This window comes from Sylvia atricapilla, chromosome 9, assembly GCF_009819655.1.
Source record: "Sylvia atricapilla isolate bSylAtr1 chromosome 9, bSylAtr1.pri, whole genome shotgun sequence".
Classification (NCBI taxonomy): domain Eukaryota; kingdom Metazoa; phylum Chordata; class Aves; order Passeriformes; family Sylviidae; genus Sylvia; species Sylvia atricapilla.
Genome location: NC_089148.1, coordinates 4,519,587 through 4,538,747, shown reverse-complemented (window position 1 = coordinate 4,538,747; position 19,161 = coordinate 4,519,587). Strand labels below are relative to the sequence as shown.

Here is a 19,161-nt window from a genome sequence, read left to right as displayed (position 1 = left end):
TACCTTAATGACTGTCCTAGCACCATACAGTAAACTGCAATAATTAAAACGAAACAAAGTCAGTGTGTTGAATTAGCTGATTACATATTAAAGATGCACAATGCAGGCAACTGTATACTAAAGACTTTATACAAAGGATGCAGTTTAGACTTAGTTCAAACCTGCCTCACAAAAGTGAAGCTGTCAAGTTTAAATTATACCCTTGCTGTCCTAGTTAGCTGGAATTAAAGACTGATCTTTTCTTCCCTTGAGGGGGGAAAAAGTAGTTTTAGGTACATGCAGTGCTGAAAGCAATGGAAATAACAGCAGTCTTAATTCACAAAAAGTGAGTAAAAAAATCATTGAACTAATGTTTTTATTCTAATCTGTGCACCTTTAGTTGTGTAATGGTCCCGTTAGCTGACCAATGGGATATAATTTTCTACTTGCATATGAACTTCTTTGAAATAACCAAGAGTCTTGGCATTGCCTGGTCTGGCTTTGGATGTGCATTGTACTTAAACTATGGAATTTTAGTCATTTCTTTTAGACATTTAACTGAAAGTTAAAATGGCTAGTAAACTGCATTCTGACTGTAGGATTTAAGTACTAAATAAACTCTATGCATATTAGATCTGCTTCACTTGGTCTTCTGTGTCATGCTGTTATTGGAGTGGTTGTACCATAGTCTGCAGCTGCATTTGAGTGCCTGAGCTGCTTCAGCATCTGCAAAGACATTCCTGAATGACAGACTGAGACCTCACAGTGCAGACTAAAGATGAAAGCTGTCACTCTCTAAAGCTGCCAGAATCTTTATTCTCTTTTCTGTTCCATAGGACACACAGTTTGGGAGCTGAGTGATCAGGCACTGGAATACAAGAGAGGCAGACATGCACACACCAATATGACTACAAACTGGGTTTGCTTTACACTTCACTTTGACAGAGGGGAATTATACTTAAGGAAACCATTAAATTGACAATTTATTGAGACAAAGCTAGAAAGCAAACTAATGTGCAGCAAAACCCACAGGATTCTTTTTGCAGAGCCTGGACTTCCCTGGGGCAGGACGTAATCATGAAATGACATCACTGTGTCACTCAGAGGAGTTACATCATGTTTGCTAATGACCATCTGGGCTGTGGGAAAGCTGAGGCAAGGACACCAAGTACTTCACCAAGTCCATAAAGTCTGTCAGGGTGATCTGTGACTCAAGCAATGATTGGAGGTTGTTGAGTGCAGCTCCTGCCATGTGCCTGTGATCTTCTGAACTCATCTGAAATTCTGTTCATGCAGAGGACGATGAAGCTAAGAGATGCTGGCTCAGTAATTTGCTTTCATTTGACACTGATCAATTAAAGGAAGCAGTTTGCCTTCCTCATGAAGCTTTTGAGTATCTGTTGCACCTCCAACACAAGTCCCATTGATAAACACTCTTGGGACCTATCAAGAAAACAAAAGTTGCATTAGTTACTTCTTGGAAAAAAAGGACTGGACTCCCATTACACACAATTATTCTGTTCTTCCAGTGGTGTGTATAATATTAGTGTACTACCCATACTTTTCCATAATATTTACAGAGACGGGAAACTTCACGTGCCCCTCAAAAGTGGGATGAAGTCACTGTGTGGGTGACTGTAATAAATTCCAATAATTGAGTCAAGTGCAACTATATAAAATAAAATACAAGTGTTAAATACAATGATTTAAATATACAAATGAAAAATGGATTTGATATTTCAATTATTTCGGTGGCAGTATTAAAAAGATCAACTCTCAGGGGTAGCCAGAGGGGTTCTAGAAGACACAAACTTCCTGCAGTACTTAATTTAGCAGCTTGTATCCTAAATTCAACTGTCTCAAAACAGTTAAGGACTTGCTATGGATATCACCCAAGAGGGATGTGTGCAGCCCAAGTTGTTACTTGTTATGTGTAAGAGAATATACTCACTGTTCTACCACCAGTCATCTGTTCCAGAACATCCTGGAACTGCCTTCCGTTGGTATTTTCATCCAGTTCCACAGCCGTGTAATTCACGTTCAAACCCTCAAACAGGTTCTTTGCCATTTTGCAGTAAGGGCATTTTGTTTTAGAGAAAATCACCACACAGTTGTGTGAAACAATGTCCTGCATGCTCAAAAGAAAGCTGTAAGTCAGTGAGCTTCAAGCCAATGCACTTTGAACTCTACTGAAGAGACATGAAAGTAATGCACAGGTTACAAACCTGCTGTTAGAGCAGCAAACACAGGAAATTCTCTGCTGGCACCTCTGAAGGCAGGTTTGACCTGCACCTGCCTCAAACTGAGCACGAGGAGGGTGGAGTGTGTGGTACAACTCTGCTCTGCACTCTGCCCCACTCCTGCATCCCCCTGAATGGTTTAGGACAGTTCTGTCTGTAAGGCACCTGGGATGGGCCAGGGGCATGCACTGACCAAAGCAGGGGGTGCAAGAGACACCCTTATCACTTCACTGTAAATTCATCATGCTAGCTATAATTTTAAATTTGTATAAATTTACTATCAGTAAATTTATAAAAAACCCCCTCTAAAATACTTAACTTTACTTGATATTAGTAATTTTACAAGGCTTTATCCCCAATGTTGAGAGCAGCACTGAATTTGAGTAGAGGTCCAAAAAAAAACCATAAAAAGGGTGCAGCCTGGGAAGTTCAGGTTCCAGGGATGTGGATAAACAAAGCTGCCAGCGTGGCTTGATAACCGTAATAAACATAGGAACAGGTTCAACAGGCAGGACGATTCACAGCACTTCTTTGTATAAATAAGAAAAGATTTGAAGTAACTGGCTTTTATAAATGCTGAAAGTCAGTAAAAGCAACATAAATAATGCTACCTGTATTTGATTCACAGCAGCATCATTAGACAATCCTGCAGTGGTGTGGCTGTTCCCCATTCTAGAGCTGAAAAGATATGACAGTCAGATATTCGAGCTTCCAGAGAAACGCCGCATTGCCCTGTTTTGTTTCGATTTTTAACTGACTTCTCCATGCAAGTTCACTGGGGATGCAATACCTGCAGCCACCCACCCGACTTCTGGTGCCCGCAGGGAAGGGGAGCAGCGGGATGGGGGCGGCGGGACAGCCCCGCGGTGCTGGGACACGGGAAACGCCCCGTGCCGCCCGTGACAGCCACACACACACGTGTGACACCGCCACACCGGTGACACACACACACACACACGTGTGACACCGCCACACCGCCCCGCACACCGCGCTCCCTGCCCGGCGGGCAGCCCGGCACTCCGCCCCGCTCCCGAGCCCCGTCCTCATCCTCATCCCTGTCCTCATCCCGACCCCGGCCGCGGTCCTGATCCCGAGCCCTGTCGCTCTCCCCAACCCGCTCCTCGTCCCCGGTCCCTGTCCCGATCCCGATCGCAGCCCCGGTCCCGATCCCCGTCCCTATCCGTTTCGCGATCCCGATCCTTATCCCTGTTGCGGTCCCAGTGCCGATCCCAGTCCCTGTCGCAGACCGTGTCCTTGTGGCGGTGCCAGTCCCGTTCCCATCCCGATCCCATCCCGTTCCCATCCCGCCCCGGAGCCCCCGGCCCCGCTCACCGCCCCCCCAGCGCCGCCGCCGCCCGGCGCAGCGCCCCCTGCAGGGCCATGGCGCCGCCAGGAAGGGGCGGGGCTCTGCTCAGTCCTCACGGCGGTCCGACCCCGCTCCTCGCAGGGCCCCGGCCGCCTCCGGGGCTGCCCGCGGCACTGCCTGTGCGCCGGGAGCGCCCGCGGCACCCAGCCACCGCGCGGGCACGGCCGGGACAGCTCCCGGCACGGGGGCTGGGGCTCCCGGCACGGGGGCTGGGGCTCCCGGGATACGGGCTGGAGCTCCCGGCACAGGGGCTGGGGCTCCCGGGACAGGGGCTGGAGCTCCCGGGACAGGGGCTGGAGCTCCCGGCACAGGGGCTGGGGCTCCCGGCACAGGGGCTGGAGCTCCCGGCACAGGGGCTGGAGTTCCCGGCACAGGGGCTGGAGCTCCCGGGACAGGGGCAGGAGAGGAGTGAAGGGGGTCAGGATTTCCCGGGATAGGGTCAGGAGAGGAGTAGAGAGGGTCTGGATTTCCCAGGATAGGTCAGGAGATTTGGCCTCCTGCTCAGCCGACTTCCCAGGTGCGGGGGTTTCGGCGGTGCCTTTGCTTTGTGCAACGTGAAACTTACTTTAAATCCTCTCCGTCCCCGTTTCTGTGGCCTGTTCTTCCTGGCGGTTCTTTCCTGCCTTGCTCTTCTTCGGTCAGAAAGTGACCTGTGAAACAGGAGCGTCAGAACGGAGTAAATAACGAGTGGGGGATGAAGAATTCCTCCTGGTGCCTGAGAAGTTCTGTTAGTGGGATTGGCTAATCGTGTAAGGTGTGGAATGTTTTTAGTGGCTCCTGGGGGGGGAAAAAAGTGGAGTTCTATTTTATGTGGAGGTGTTGGGGTTTTTTATGTCCTCAGTCTGCCCAGTAAAAGCTGTTCACAATATTCTGTTATTTCACCCCCGCAGCATGTGCTGTGGAGCCCGCTCAAATACATGTCTTTGGCAGAGCACTCCTGTAAAGTATCCTCTGGGAAACCCCTCTGGGGTCTGCACAAGTATTTCTGGAGAAACCCTCCTCTTAGCTGAGAGGGCAAATTGTGCTCTGGATCACGGTTCAGTGCTCAGCTCTATGTTTTATAAAATACTGCAAGGAGATGCACTCGTGTACTGGTTTGGTTTCTCTCAAATGTATCTGTAAAAAAAGGAATGCGTGTTCATGTGTGATGTATTATCTTTCTGGATGTTGATTAATCTTAAATGATCTTACCTATGATGTAAAATTGTCTAATGTTGTTTTGCATATTAATTTTGCTTTCCTACAAAACACCAGTATAACCTGTTAAAAGTAGTGAGGAAATGCAATTAAAACATCGTACCCGTGTCATACACTTTCATTTTCAGATAATGATTTTGTAGCCCAACCTTCCATGATAAAACTGGTAAACTCTCAGGTATCTAATGCCACATGAAAATAGTTTCCTATCAAGTCCTGATTCAATGATATAAATGCTGGTTAATGATGTCGCTGTGGTCCCCAATGCCAACTGTGGGAACTATTTTGTAAACCCCCAGTTAAAGCTTGTAATCAAAGTGTCATGTTAAGAGTAAACTCACCGTGTCTACTGCATTAACTTTGGCAGAAAATCACCGCCCTGGCATTCCAGCTGCCCCTCAGATATCAGAGGGACTGGGACAGCTGGGTTTAGCTTCTGAGCCGTGGCCAACTCAGCAGCAGACACGCCGAGCTGGTGTGGCACTGGAAGGAGATGACCTTTGGAGTTCCTCCCACCCCAGCCCACTCTGTGCGGAGTACCCTGTGTGCACAAGGGCGTGTGAACACAGGAACTATGAACAGCCACGAGCACGTTCAGTTGGGAGATGCCAGTGTAGTCCCACGGGTATGATCACAAACACAGGCTGGCTGTCCGAATTTCCCGAGCAAGCCCCTGGTGTAGCTGAATGATGGAATCTTACCCAGTAGGTGTCCCTGTGCGGGGGAGATCGGCGGGACTCCCTGACGGTGCCAAGACACAGAGATGGAGCCTCCTCTGACCTCCCTTCCCACTGAAGCTGTATTTATGTTGTTACCAGTGAGTGACAGGAGAAGGCGAAGTTATGGCTGACATAATTTCCCGTTTCCGTGGAGTTTGATTTTAGTCACGAGCATATATGGGGGTTATTGACACAAAGCTGGGTCATTCCTTTGGCTTAGTTCCTGTCACTGCATTGTTCAAGCCGGAGCATGACCGCAGCACCTCTGTGCTGCTCCATCCTTTGTTTGATGTCTGCATTGATTTCAGCAGGGCGAGACCAACTCGCTCCGTGCTGCTCCTGCTCTGCTCCCTCCTCCCAGAGCAGCACTCCGAGCTCCCGCAGGGATCCTGCTCCTGAGGGTGCAGGCAGCTGATCCCTGCTCTTGTACACTCTCCTTCTTACTCAGCTGGATTTTTCAGTGTTCTCCCCAGTGAAGGCAGCCTGAAGGGAAAGAGGAAACCAGAACCACAACGTTTTCTGGAAAGCCGAAAATAAATCTCTTTGCCCCGGTGTGTGCAGCTGACTGTGCTGCACCATTCCCCGCTCCCTGAGCACAGGATTGAAATGAGGAGCTTTTGGTGTCGTTGTAACTTGTGTGTCTCACTGGAAACAAGTGTTACTTGTAGTGCAGATGGACAGGATGCGTTTCTAAAGAGGTAGCCCTGGTTTAGGGGATACACTGAGGCTTTTGGATGAGGCATGGAAATGAGACTTGGCCTGCTGGAAGCATTTCAAGTCCTGTTCCAATTTTCATGAGCTGTAGCTCCAGTAATAATTCCAAATCCAATTCAGGAAACGATATTCATTATGGCTTTGTCTTTTAAACACATAAACATCACTCTATACCCATTGACAAATAAATATTGGCAGTGATTGGTATAATTCACCGTGATACTGGGTGTGGTGGTACATATTTGTGTTTGGACTATTTCAATACCATATCTGAAATGTAATAAACACACTCGTGGTGCTCTGCATGCTGAGTTGTTCTGACACAGATGGGGATATCACTTCTAACAGGGAATTCTATAGGCTGCTGGCTTTTAGTCTGTTTCGTGGGTCTCAGCACATGTTATTTACAGGAAGAAAAATGACCCAATTCTGCCTTTTGCAAATTTAAGATGAAATAATATCTTCTGCCAGTGTTGCAGAGAGTTGAGAAAATTCTGAGCATCAAAGGTTAGAATAAGTCATGATGAGAGCTCGCTTTGGGGCCTCAAGTCCTGCAGTCAGTATTCCCCAGGGGGTAGCAGTCTGTTTGGTTCTGCTGGGAATGCTATGCTCCCAGTTTTGGTGTGTTTGAGCAGAAGAAATCAACCTGGAACAAGGAGAGACCATGTGCCAGCTGCAGCTGTGCAGTTGCTCAGGTGAGCAAACAAAGCTCTGAGATCTCAAATTCTGCAGAGAAATGTAGGATGTGACCCATGGCATTACCGTTTGTCCTTTCCAGATTTACAGGCAACGTTTTCCTAAATACCTTTTTTTTTTTTTTGCTATGGTCTTTCGATTGTTTATTCGTATCAGAATTAAAGGACATTACTGTGATCAACAAGGCAGACACTTTTCTATCTTTTTTTACATCCAGCTTTATATCCAAGATCGAGGAGATCTTCTCTCCAGCCTGCAGAGTGAGATGCACACACAGTGTCTGAGAGAATCATAGTCACAGACTATCCTGGGTTGGGAGGGAACCACAAGGATCTGCTGAACTCCTGTCCCTGCACAGGACATCCCAGTAATCCCACCATGTGTCTGAAATCATTGCCAAAAGCTTCTGGAACTCTGGCAGGCTTGGGACCATGAGCACTGCCCTGGGGGAGCCTGCCCACCCTCCGGGTGAAGAACCTTTTCCTAATGTCCAGCATAACCTTCACTGGTAGTGCTTCCTGCTGCTCCCTCTGCTCCTTTTACACCGTTTTCTTGAGGTATTCCTGTGACTGTGCTGTCCCAGCCCATCCCAGCCTCGTGCTGCCAATGACATAAAACCAAAAAGGCACCAATGACATAAAACCCCCTTGACATCCCCAAAACCCTCTCAGGGCCCTTAAAAACCTCTTTAGTGTCACTAAACATCCTCCTAGCACACCGTAAACCACCCCAGCACTCCCAACCCCCCTCAAACCTCCTCAGCACCCCCAAATCCATTTTTGCTCTCAGACTCCTCCCAGTATGCCCTAAAGCTCCATTAGCACCCCAAATCCCTTTGAACACCCTCTAAAACCTCTTTAGCCCCTCTGAAACTCCTCCCAGTGCACCACATACCATCCCAGATTCCCCAATCCGCCGCTCGAACCTCGACACCCCCGAAAACTCTTTTTAGTTGTGCTTTAGCACCCACAAATCTCTCCCAGCACCCTGTAAAACTCCGTTAGCACTCTCAATTCCACCCCAGCACCCCTAAAACCCCGTTAGCACCACCAAAACTCCTCGTCACCCTCACGCAAACCATCCCGGCCCGCCCGGGGAGCGCGGCGCAGCTCCGCGCCGTGACTCGGCGGACACCTGGGAGTATGAAAGCTCCAATAAGAGAAGCAGCGGCAATAAACTAAGGCGGTGGTGCTGTGTAAAGGCTCTGTTTTTACATAAAACACAACTAAGCCGTGCCCATACCCCTGGCCCAGCCTGCGCCGCCCTGAAGGCGGGAGACGGGGCGCGGCCGCCGTGAGGGCAAAGGGGGCGTGGCCTCCCGCCCCTCCCGCCCCGCCCCTCCAGGGGGCGTGCCCACGTCGTTCCCATGGCAACGCGTCCGGCGTCGCCCCGAGTAGGCGGCGCGGCGCCGTCGGCTCAGGCGTTCGCGGCGGGCAGCCCGGGGCGCGCCGGCGGGGTCCTGCGGCGGGCGGCGGCGGCCGGAGCGGTGGCGGCCGGGCGAAGATGGCGGACGTGCTGAGCGTGCTGCGGCAGTACAACACGCAGAAGAAGGAGATCGTGGTCAAGGGCGACGAGGTGATCTTCGGAGAGTTCTCATGGCCCAAGAACGTCAAGACCAACTATGTCATCTGGGGGTGAGCGACGCGACCTGGGGAAGGGGCGGGTGGGGGGAGAAGTTGCCCCGAAGTTGCGCCCCGGCTTCGGGGACGGGGCTCCCGCCGTCCTTGGGCCCCCCGGCGCCCTGCAGGGAGCGCCGCAGGCGGGGTGGGGCCGCCTCCCGCAGGGCCTCGGCGCCCTGTCCGGGTGTCCCGTGGGCGATCCCCGTCCCCTGGCAGCCCGGGCGGGCACGGAGCGCTCGCCGCTCCCTTCGGGAACGTCCCCAGGTGCTGCCCGGGGCCGGGGGAGCCGTGGCCGGGCCGTCCCTCGGCTCCGGGCGCTCCTGTCCGTGCCGCCCGGCGGGGCCGCGTCCTGCAGACTCACGCCATGAGATGGCAGGAGGCAGCTTCTCCCAAGTTTTTCCGGGTGTTTGGTGAAAAAGACGCGTTATGGTTGTTGTCGGGACGACGCTCTCGGACACACGGTGGGATTCTTGGCGTGTTTTGAGCAGGGCCAGGAGTTGCGGTCGGTGATGCTGATGGGGCCGTTCCCACTCGGCGTAGACAGTGGTTCTGCTCTCTTGGGTTGTCGGGGCTGCTTCTCGTCTCCTGGAGCTTTGATGCAGCAGGACAAAGCCAGGTCCGGACCGAGGCTCCCTCTGAGGAGCTGTGCCCGTGCTCTGCCCCATCTGACACCTCTCCCTGGGCAGCACCTAGCGCAGGCTGTTTCCTATTGGCGTTATTGTAATAAACAAGTAGAGAGAGTGACTTAAATGATTGGATTAGCTAAAATGCCTGGTTTTAGAAAACTTATAGACAATGAGGAGGTTTACCTGTTGAATTTTCCCAATACAGCATGCGTCGCTTGCATTGCCAAGGAGTTTTTTGTTTGCCTTTTCTCAGGATTTAGCAGCTGCTTGCTTCTTAATGCCTTCACGAGAAGGGTTCCAATGTATCTTAGACAAACTTTACAGGCAAAAATACTTCTTGTGAAAGCTCAGGTACTGATCAAAGAGGACATGTTATCCTGTGAACTTTTGTGGAAAAGCAGAAGTACCTGCAGATTTCTCAGAAAACCCCCAACTTGTAGTTGAGTCTGACCAGGAATTGCTTTTTTGTTTTGTTCTCGTAATTATGATATGGCTATTGCTAGCCTTAGATTGAGAGAGAGAAAGGAAATAAGCCTACTTGCTGATCTTCAGTTGTAGGTGGACTTTTTGTGGCTGATTTTACTTTGTACCTTATATATGACTAGAAACATACTTTTTCATGACCTGTTTCAAGCTTTCAGAAACTAATTTTGGAGTTCTTTGTGCTTCCCGGCTGAGTGGGGGATACTGGTATGTAGAGTGAAGAGGAAGAAAAATATTTGGATAAGCAGCTGGAGGTCTTGGCTGTATTTTTGCTGGGCAATGTGTGGACACTTGTGGTGGTTTCCTTGATTTTTCCCAAGTGGTAACAAGTAGTGGTTAAGAAGACAAACAAGTTTCCTTGCACTTCTGCAGAGAACAAGAAACTGATATGCCAGCCCTGTCCTATTGCTCAGGAGAGCTTGGATTAGACCCAGAAATTGTTACCAAAAGCTTAAAAGCAGGTGGAGAGCAAACTTTGCTATGTACAGCCAGGCAGCTTTATGTTCTTTGGTCAGGAAGGATGTGTGGGTGAACAGAGGATTCTCTGAGCACAGCAGCAGCAGCTCCTTGTCAGAGCTCTCAGTGTTCACCTCCTGGGGTAGGTCTGTGGTAGAATTTGAGGGGGTTTGTCCTTTGGTTTTGTTTGAGGTGAGTTAGTCAATCTTGGTTTAGACCAGTGGCTTCTGAACTCTTGATAGGATCAGGCTGCTCTCAGTTCACAGCAATTCTTGTCAGCCACTGTGGCGTTTTGCATGTCTCAGCTTTAAATTGAAGACACTGTAAAAATGGGACCAGTTCTGCAAGCCATGCTCAGTAGCTGGAACACCACGCTTAAGGAGCTGCTAATTTAGGTAATTGCCACACTCAGGAGGGACATTTTGAAAAACTTTAAAGATTCAAACCCTTTTATATTCAGGTCACTTGACAGGATCCAAATGACACTTGCACTGAGCAGGCGTTGGTGACTGTTTGTCTTTCACAGAACAAACCTTGAGTTCTGTTTTAGATGTCCACAGCGTGGTTGCTGTAATTGCATCTCCAGCCTGAAGAGCAGCAGTGGCATTTGTCCCTGCTAGAATTAGAAGTAGTCCCACGAGACATTTAGCTCTGGCTCCTGGAGCAGCTTAGCTGGCAGGAGTCAGCAGTGCTGCCCTGCATTGCCTTCTCTCTCTGCTAGCACAAGTGTCACCAAACAGGGAATTGGTTTGAGGAATTGAGCCGAGTTAAAGGTAACCTGGAGGAAAAAAAAAAAAACCTAAAAAACTTTTAAAAAAAAAAAAGTGCAAGGGAAAACAACTTTAATCCAGTTTCATTTCCAGAGAATTATAGGAATGCTCTTGCTGGCACGTGAAAAAGGCTTGGTGGTGTGAGATGAAGTGGTTTGTGTGTTTCGACCTATGGGCCCTGAAGAGTGATTAATAAATCTCTTTCAAAGCCAAAGGAAGGAATCAATCTGCCAGAGAAATGTATTGCTTTGTTTGCCTAGTCAAGGGGCTTGGATATGCAGCTGAGTTTTTGGACAGTGAACAGCTGACCCTGAGTATTGTCAGTTGTGTGATACTCAGTGTGCTTCGTCTTGTATTTTTAAAGATTTCTGCTTGGTTTTGTGGATGAGACACAGGTCCTTAGTACCTCTGTAAAACTTCAGGCTTTGAATCAGGAAAGAGGAAATTAAGCTGTTAAAGATTAATAAATTCCTGCTGCCTGCAGGTGGAAGGTGAATGAATGAGAAAGAACTAAGTTTCTGGTGTTAAAAATGAGCAGGTGAAACTTGCTCTCTCCTATTATATAAACATTTTCTCCATTTTTAAGCTGGAGTTTATTTCGTAAGAGATGCAACTCTTCCTTGTATTTTAATGTTTGTCACTGGGTTTGTTGAAGTCTGCCTCCTAAGATTTTAATTTTTTCTTAAGTAATTAATGCCATAGCTGAATATGGGAAATAACAGAATCAGTTTCTATTTCTACTTTGGATGTTTGTAAATTGAATGAGGCAAACTACCCTCGGATCTGCCTGGTTTTAGTTCTCTGTTTATTTAGCAGGAGCACACACTGATGTTGAAATGTCAGTTTAGGCTTAGGCTTTCTCCTTGTGTGCAATGCTTGTCTGTCTGATGATTTCCAATTAATGTGCAATACCTTGTCCTTCTAATAAAACATCCTCTTGGAGCCAAAATGAACACCAGGAATTTTTGTGTGTGTGGTTGAAGTGGTGAAGTACCAGCTGTGCCCTGCTGAGCTTGTGGCTTTGTAATACTGTATGTTTTCAATTAATAGATAATGCTTCAGTATTTGTTTTTATATTTTGTCATTTATTGCTAAATATTGTTAAAGCTTAAGTAGATGGCCAGCTGGACTTTTCTATCATGCTCAGTGCACATGGCACACTTAAAAGAAATAATGAGTTATTCTGCACTAAAACAATCTCAAGTGTTTGTTTTAAAATGAAGTGACAACTGTATCACGTGACGTCATGGCTTTGCTTTGGAGCCAAGCCCGTGTGGAGGAAGCTTTTGTTTCTGCTAATGCTTCCAGTATATTTAGATACTACTTTATCAAAGATCCTTACTGCTTTGCTGCTTGGTCAAACAGTTCCTTTGTGAGGTATCCAGTTCTGGTGGCTGCCTGTAGTTGTGAAGCCAAGTTTTGGCTTCTAAGCAGTTGAAAGAAAGATCCTGTGTCTGTCTACTCCCTTTCCTCTGCAGCAACGAAAAGTACAGGCACCCACCACCTTATGCAGACCAAGTTTTGAGAAGGAATGGACAGTGGTGAGAGAGACCCTTTATTCCCTTTATTCTACAGTTTTGTTGTCCTGAATCCCTTTTCTCTGCTTGTTATTCTTACATCGGTTTTCTCAGGCATCATTGTGAAGGTGAGGTTTTGAACTTCACTGCTGATAATAAGTTCTGAACAGGTTATTGGGCACTCTTAGCTGATTTCAGGAAAGTAATGACAAGCAAAGCATTAGGTGGCATTAAATCTGCAGTCCTGAGAAAACACACTTAGACTTCTGTTGGTTTAGTAGATTTTTGTGTGGCTCTTTCAGGTTCCATCAAGTCACAACTGAGTATTTTTTATTTCCTCTCCTTTCCCCCAGTGAGTGGCCCTTTGGTGGTGTGTGTTTGGGTGCTCATGATGAGCCATGAGTAAAGCCACTGTACTTAGAGGGAAAACTCTTTTAATGAAAGGGTTTCTTCCTGAAATCTCTAGTTTGTTGGAAATTCTCTACCAGTCTTCAATTTCTAGCTTTGGGCTGGTTTTGTGGTGGCTTGTCCTGCTCAGGCTTTGAGGTGAGCCAGCTGGTCAGGGACAGGGGCTGGGCAATGTGGAGGAGCCCTGTCCTGCCTGCAGCTGGGGTTTGCCATGTCCCAAGGTGAGGACATGCCGTGCAATTGCTGCTCCTGCTGTTCCCTGACTGCCAGGTCTGCTTCTCAGGGCGCTTGGAGTGGTTAGGGAGTCAGGTTCTCTGAAAGAAGGAAAAGCATTGCTTCCCCTACAAAATCTTTTAGGAACAGCACAATGGATGAATGTGTGAGGGGGGGAATTATGTTCAAGGTACATGGAGCCAAGCTGAGCCAGGGGTTTATTTGGCCGTGGTTTTTTTTTTTTTTTTTTTTTTTTTTTTTGGTTTTTTTTCCCCCTTTTAAATTTTTATTTATTTATTTATTTATTTATTTTTGTGAGTAGTTGCAAAAATTCCCTTTTAGACTTCAAATCTGTATCTTTGAAACAAGCTGTTTGAAAGCTGAGGCTGAACTTGATGCTGTTGTGTTGCTCTGGTGTGGTCTGACTCCAGTATGGGAGCTCACTGTGATTTTGTATCCTTCAGGGTTTTGCTGGTTTTGTGTGCAATGAGTTTGTAGTCACTCCTTATTTTGATCTTTTGGCACCATTTTGAGCCCTTTGCTCCCTAGACTTTATGGAATATATATATAATCCCAAGTTCTCACTGTGCTTCCTCTAACACTGCAAATTCTGGCTTGCTATACCTGAAGATGATGTAATACTTCATTTTGTTTGCAGCTCAGTTCTGTTTCTCTGGCTGTCCCACACAGGATAGACAGTTCCTTTCATAACCAGAATAAATAGTGTGAATGAGGATAAATGTGTACTTATGATTTCCCAAGTCCTGCTTGTTTATTTTACAACACAGCTCTTAGTTTGGATTATTTTGGGGAGTTTTTTTTTAAAAATTCATTCAGTAAAGAGGCTTCAGTAAACTCATCTCCCTCACCTGTATTTTTTAGCACAATTGAGAGCTCACCAATTTGGCAATAGCCTGATAATAATATTAACTGCTTGCTTTTTAAACTGCCATCTGGCAAGAAAAGAGACCTTTTCTAAAAGAGAGTGTGCTTGAGACAGAGAAGTTAAATGTTACAATCTTTTCCTGTGTTTCAGGACGGGGAAGGAGGGCCAGCCCAGGGAATACTACACTTTGGATTCTATCTTGTTCCTGCTCAATAATGTGCACCTTTCCCATCCCGTGTACGTGCGCCGTGCTGCAGTAAGTAGACCATACAAAATGTGATTTTTGTCTTGTGATAATGAACATGTGTGTAGCTATTTTCAGGGAATGATAATAGCACTTGTGTGCATGAATTTGGCTGGGGAAAGTGAGAATCATATGCAGCAAAGTGTGTGAGTGTGTGTTTAAAAACAATCACCTCTGCAGAAGGATCATGTGACAGGTCCTGTCAGGGTGGAGTATTTTTCTTGACAATTCACTTTCTGACAGATTATCCCTTCAAACCACCAAATTATGTTTACAGCAAGAGTTTGTCAACCAATTATTAACAGTAATGGCAGCATGTACATTAACATTCTATGGATATAGTTGTTTCTAGCACTAAACTATTTCAGGAGTACATTTGTCCATCTTTTGTGTGGAGTGATCCCAATCTATGATCCTTTAGTGCCTTAGATGGCAGAGATCTTACAGAATGGAGAAAAGCAGAACAGCTTTGGAGTGGACTTGGAAGTAAGCATCCAGTTAAAAAAATTACTGGTTGAGCCCTACAAATAAAGGCACAGAAATTTTGAGAAAGTCCTTTTGCTTTCCATTTGGCTGCTTTCTGCCAGGCCACTCTTCATCTTTCTTGTGCTTCATTGTTACCTGAGACAGCAGTGCTGTGTTGGAACAACACAACTGAGATACTTGGTTTCTATGTATCAACACACCCCTGGCAGAGAAGTGTGTGTGTGATAAAAGCTAGTTCTTAATCCGCAAGTTTCGAGGGAAGGAGGAAAAAGACTGCCCTCTCTTTCAGATTTGTAGCAGGCTGTATGTTTAATTTTGTGCAGCTGAACATCCTCTAGGATGTGCTTGCACTTTAGGCTTGATAGTTAAGCTTCCTTGGGTGGCAGGACAGTGTGGTCATGTCTTTGTGTGAATGAGTAGTTTTCAGTAAAAGTGAAAAATCTTCAGCAAGAGTCTCTGTGAGGGAAGACCAGTTTAATGTCACATCTGCTGTCTTTTCAGACTGAAAACATTCCTGTTGTCAGAAGACCTGATAGGAAAGACTTGCTTGCATACCTGAATGGGGAAACATGTGAGTGATGCGTTCTTTTGACTTGCACACAGAGTTTACTGCTTCCTATTCATGGCACAAGCGAGGGCTAGGAGGGGAAGATTGGGTAACAACAGGCAGTTTGCATCTTAACTGAATGTGCTGAAACTTCTCAAACAAAGTTCTTATTTCTTGCATTTTTAATTGTGTAACCATTTTGCGTAGATAGGAGCTGCATTCCTACATGCGTGTTTAGAGGTGAACATTTTTATTCCCATTAGCCCACTTTGGTTAATAATTATGTGTTAGAGTGCTTACATCTCTGTTTTGTCCTACTCTAGACTATGGGAAGCTTTCAGTAGTACGTTGAACTGAAGTGCAAGAAATGTGTGGGATGAAATCTTCAGTTTAATAAAATATATTAAATCACTGCTTTGTCAGTCTGGCAGAATTTGCCTAGCATTTCATCATCTCAATTTTCTTTGTTAACAATAGTTAGAGAAAAGAGCTTTCTCTGAGCAAAACAGAAATATCACCTTTGTAAGATGCTCTGTTTTGTAGGTGGTCTTTAAATTTAAAATATCCTCGAGTATGAGATTATTTCTGTAATGTGATGAGTTTTTAGGTATATTTTTAAAGAGATCAGCAGGTTGTTTTTTTAAAAATAACCTAGACAAACCAGTAGATCTTGATTCTAGGTTCTAATTCTCATTGTGACTCTGTTTTCTTTTATGGGTGGCATGTAAAGATCATAGAATCATTGATTAATTTATGTTGGAATGGACCAGAAGAAGTCACCTGGTTCAATCCCCTTTTCAAAGAAGGGCCAAATTACCCTGAGCAACAGGATTTAACTTGACATTCAGTAAGGTTCTGAATATCTCCACTCCACTACTCCCAGTGTTTGACCACCTTTGCTACCTGATATGTAGAATTTCCGCTGTTGCAGTTCATCTGTTGCCCTTCTTTTGTTTATACCCAAATATTATTGCAAATATTTTCTATTAAAACTGAATGCTCTGTTTGAATGCAGCAACCTCATCAAGCATAGACAGAAGTGCTCCACTTGAAATTGGTCTTCAACGATCCACTCAAGGTACAATTTAACTAAAAAAATCTAACTAAAACTTCGAGGTTTATTTGATAAAAATCTACTATAGTCTTGCATTTTTAATGTCCTCTTTTTCTTGTAGTTAAAAGAGCAGCAGATGAAATATTAGCAGAAGCAAAGAAACCAAGAATAGAGGTAATGACAGTGACTGTAATCAATACAAATTGGGGGTGGAGGTAAATGTTTATGTGTTTGGGTAGAAATTCCATTGGGTTACCTATCCTTTGGTGTACAGAGTGCTTCTTTTCATGGAAGGGGTTAGAAGTTACACTTGAAGAATTTTGTGGTTCTTGAGAGGAAACTTCAGTAGCTCTGTGCTTAATGCTAGTGCCCAGATCAGAAATCATTGGAAATAAAGATTATCCTTGCAAATGTGAAGAAAATACTTGTGAATAGCTCTAATTCTAGCTGTATTTATATTCGAAAAGAGAATTCACAAGAACTTAAACGTGACTTTTCCTTCCAGGATGAGGAGTGTGTGCGCCTCGACAAGGAGCGCTTGGCGGCGCGGCTGGAGGGGCATAAAGAGGGCATCGTGCAAACAGAGCAGATCAGGTGGGCTCCTTTCCTTCTGCCTAATGCTTCATTGCAGCCTGGAGAGCAATCCCTGTGCTGCTCAGAGCAGCCAGTTTTACTCCTGTCCAGCAGCCCTTGGTGGAAAATTTCCTCTCCTCCTCTGTTTGAGGAGTCACACCTTGAAACACTTATGACAGCGCAGATTTGACACATTTATGAAATCTATAGTTATAGCTAACCACATAAAAATATGTATTTTGAATGATTTCTTATCTCTTATATAGGTGTACTTGAAACTATAGGGAAAAAAAATCTGATTGTGGCATGATTAGAAAGCCTAAGAATAAAAAAAAAGTAGCTGTGATTTTGTATAAATGAATAATTTGGATGCTACCTTGAGTGTATCACAACTTTGCAATGCTGCAGTGAGGATTACTAAGTGTTGTTTGAAATAGTTTGTATTCTCTAGTTACCAATTCTTTTAATACCGAATGTAAAAGCCTGCCCCTTAAAAAAAACTACAAATATTTACTGCTAATGAGTTTCAACTCCATGGTTGACCCTGCTGTGAACCAAGTAGCAACACAAAGAAGTTTCCTTTCCAATAACATAGTTCTAAAGGAGAATGCTCCACAACCAGTACTTGCATTCATTTTTTCATGTATTCTTAAATAAATAATAACCCCATGTAATAGTGAACTTGGTATGGACAGTTAGTATTGTGCAATTCAGTCTTTCTCTTCTTCAGCTCACCTGCAAAACAGTAGGGCTCACTGGCAGCCCAATTTTGTGTTTACAATTAAAAGCAAACACACATAGGTGTTGCCCTCTTGGACTCGAGTGAGCTCTCTCAGAGCCAGATTAATGTGGACAAGGTTGCCTCCATCTGTTGTTTTATGGCCTGCATGGTCTGAGGAGGTACCACATCTTCCAAGGGACCGAGTCCACATAACTGCACCTCAGCCAAGATTTAGAGTAATGCTTTGAAAGCCTCAGAGAAGCCAGAGGTTGGTTGACTGGGCACGAAATTGTAATCCACTAAAAATAAAAGGGAACTGAAATTTGGATGTTGTTGTAAATGAAGGTGTCAGTCCTGATGCTTTAAATTCTAATTCTTTATTTTTGTTTGGTATAGTTGGGATTTTTGGATGGTCTTTGTGTTAATAATGTGAGTCGTTTGTCACAGGTTGGACTTGCATGCCCTAAAGAGCAATGCCAAGCCCATGTAATATTTCAGTGTATATATAAGGTGACTGTTTTGTGGCTTATAGCATAGCCTTAAATTTTGGCAGGATGAAGTTACTCATTCACAAATTGTTTCAGAAGAGTCATTTGTGCAATTACTCAGTTTCTCCTGTTACTTTTGCTCATTTAGGTCCTTGTCTGAAGCAATGTCAGTGGAAAAAATTGCTGCTATCAAAGCCAAAATCATGGCAAAGAAAAGATCCACCATCAAAACTGATCTGGATGATGACATAACTGCTCTTAAACAGAGAAGTTTTGTTGATGCTGAAGTGGATGTAACTAGAGATATTGTCAGCAGGGAAAGAGTATGGAGGACAAGAACCACAATCTTACAAAGCACAGGCAAGGTAAGGCTCTGGATACCAAGCTGGGTTTTATAATCCCTATGACAAACTGCATTTTTGTTTTCTGTATCTAATCTGTTAATCAGAGCTGCCAGGGGGATTATGTTTGGTGTTCCATGTGAAGGTGGGCTTGTAAGGGTGTTGGCACAGAGACAGAAGAGTTTGTCCGTAGCATGTTACTGTAAATCTAAATTGTATCTCCAACTACTTGCTTCAGCCATTTAAAAGATACTAAGTAATCACTTAATTCCTCTTAACCAAAGCTGGTTGGAGCCCTGCAGTGGGAAGGGCTCCATGAAATACATGTGGCTTGGAAACAGACCAAAGTGGGGACTAATTGATAGAAAGAGCAATGCATGTACATTGCAAGGCCAAAGGCCTCTACATTGTGGAAAACACCAGAGAAGTAAGGAGGAGAAATGCTGGAATGAACAAAACCAAAAAGTGTTACCACCAAGAGGTTTTTGTCCCTTTATGCTACTTTTTGGCCTTTGGTTATGTGCTATTCTGAACATGGTTGCAGGCATAGCTGACAGCTTGCTCTCTTTGGACAGTGAGGTTTCTTTATTGCAGAGCTACTTGGCACTAAATTGCTCAAGGAGGCACTAAGTCAATTTGTAAGAGATTTCCAGTGTCTGTTTTCCTGAGGTTATTGTCAAACTGCATCCTTTTCCTTCAACTACTTCTTATAAGTATTGTCACAGAAGAATAAATGTTTAGAAGTAAATGAGCTCTAAGTCTTTATCTGTCTTATTTTTAACAGTATTTTACACACCCTACCACTACCCAATATTGTC

General features: G+C 45.3%; 2 protein-coding genes across 3 annotated transcripts in view; one reads left to right on the top strand and one right to left on the bottom strand.

Moving 5' to 3' along the window:
• Window positions 1–775: 775 nt before the first annotated feature.
• On the bottom strand, window positions 776–3,673 carry GLRX2 (glutaredoxin 2). 2 transcript variants are annotated; one of them, XM_066324637.1, is made up of 4 exons: window positions 3,552–3,673; window positions 2,831–2,897; window positions 1,931–2,107; window positions 776–1,422 (listed from the first exon to the last, which is right to left on the bottom strand). In XM_066324637.1, exons 1-4 carry the CDS (start codon window positions 3,599–3,601, stop codon window positions 1,303–1,305), a joined length of 414 nt encoding a protein of 137 aa, XP_066180734.1. In that variant the 5' UTR covers window positions 3,602–3,673; the 3' UTR covers window positions 776–1,302. The 2 variants fall into 2 exon arrangements, with proteins under 2 accessions (XP_066180734.1, XP_066180735.1); XM_066324638.1 differs by lacking the exon at window positions 3,552–3,673 and adding an exon at window positions 2,978–3,000.
• A 4,638-nt stretch (window positions 3,674–8,311) lies between these two features.
• CDC73 (cell division cycle 73) overlaps window positions 8,312–19,161 on the top strand; it is a 103,208-nt gene continuing 92,358 nt past the window's right edge. Inside the window, exons 1-7 of the mRNA XM_066324634.1 lie at window positions 8,312–8,545; window positions 14,040–14,145; window positions 15,121–15,190; window positions 16,182–16,244; window positions 16,342–16,394; window positions 16,726–16,814; window positions 18,151–18,367. Coding sequence (XP_066180731.1) covers window positions 8,415–8,545; window positions 14,040–14,145; window positions 15,121–15,190; window positions 16,182–16,244; window positions 16,342–16,394; window positions 16,726–16,814; window positions 18,151–18,367 — 729 coding nt within the window. The 5' untranslated portion in view covers window positions 8,312–8,414. The remainder of the gene's footprint in view (window positions 8,546–14,039; window positions 14,146–15,120; window positions 15,191–16,181; window positions 16,245–16,341; window positions 16,395–16,725; window positions 16,815–18,150; window positions 18,368–19,161) is intronic.

Bases quoted from the DNA above. Each gene is read 5' to 3' on its own strand.
- GLRX2 (XM_066324637.1), bottom strand. From the start codon at position 3,601: ATGGCCCTGCAGGGGGCGCTGCGCCGGGCGGCGGCGGCGCTGGGGGGG. The intron at 2,898-3,551 runs GTGAGCGGGGCC...ATATCTTTTCAG, and splicing joins GCGGCGGCGCTGGGGGGGCG to CTCTAGAATGGGGAACAGCC. The intron at 2,108-2,830 runs GTAGCATTATTT...TTGAGCATGCAG, and splicing joins CTGCTGTGAATCAAATACAG to GACATTGTTTCACACAACTG.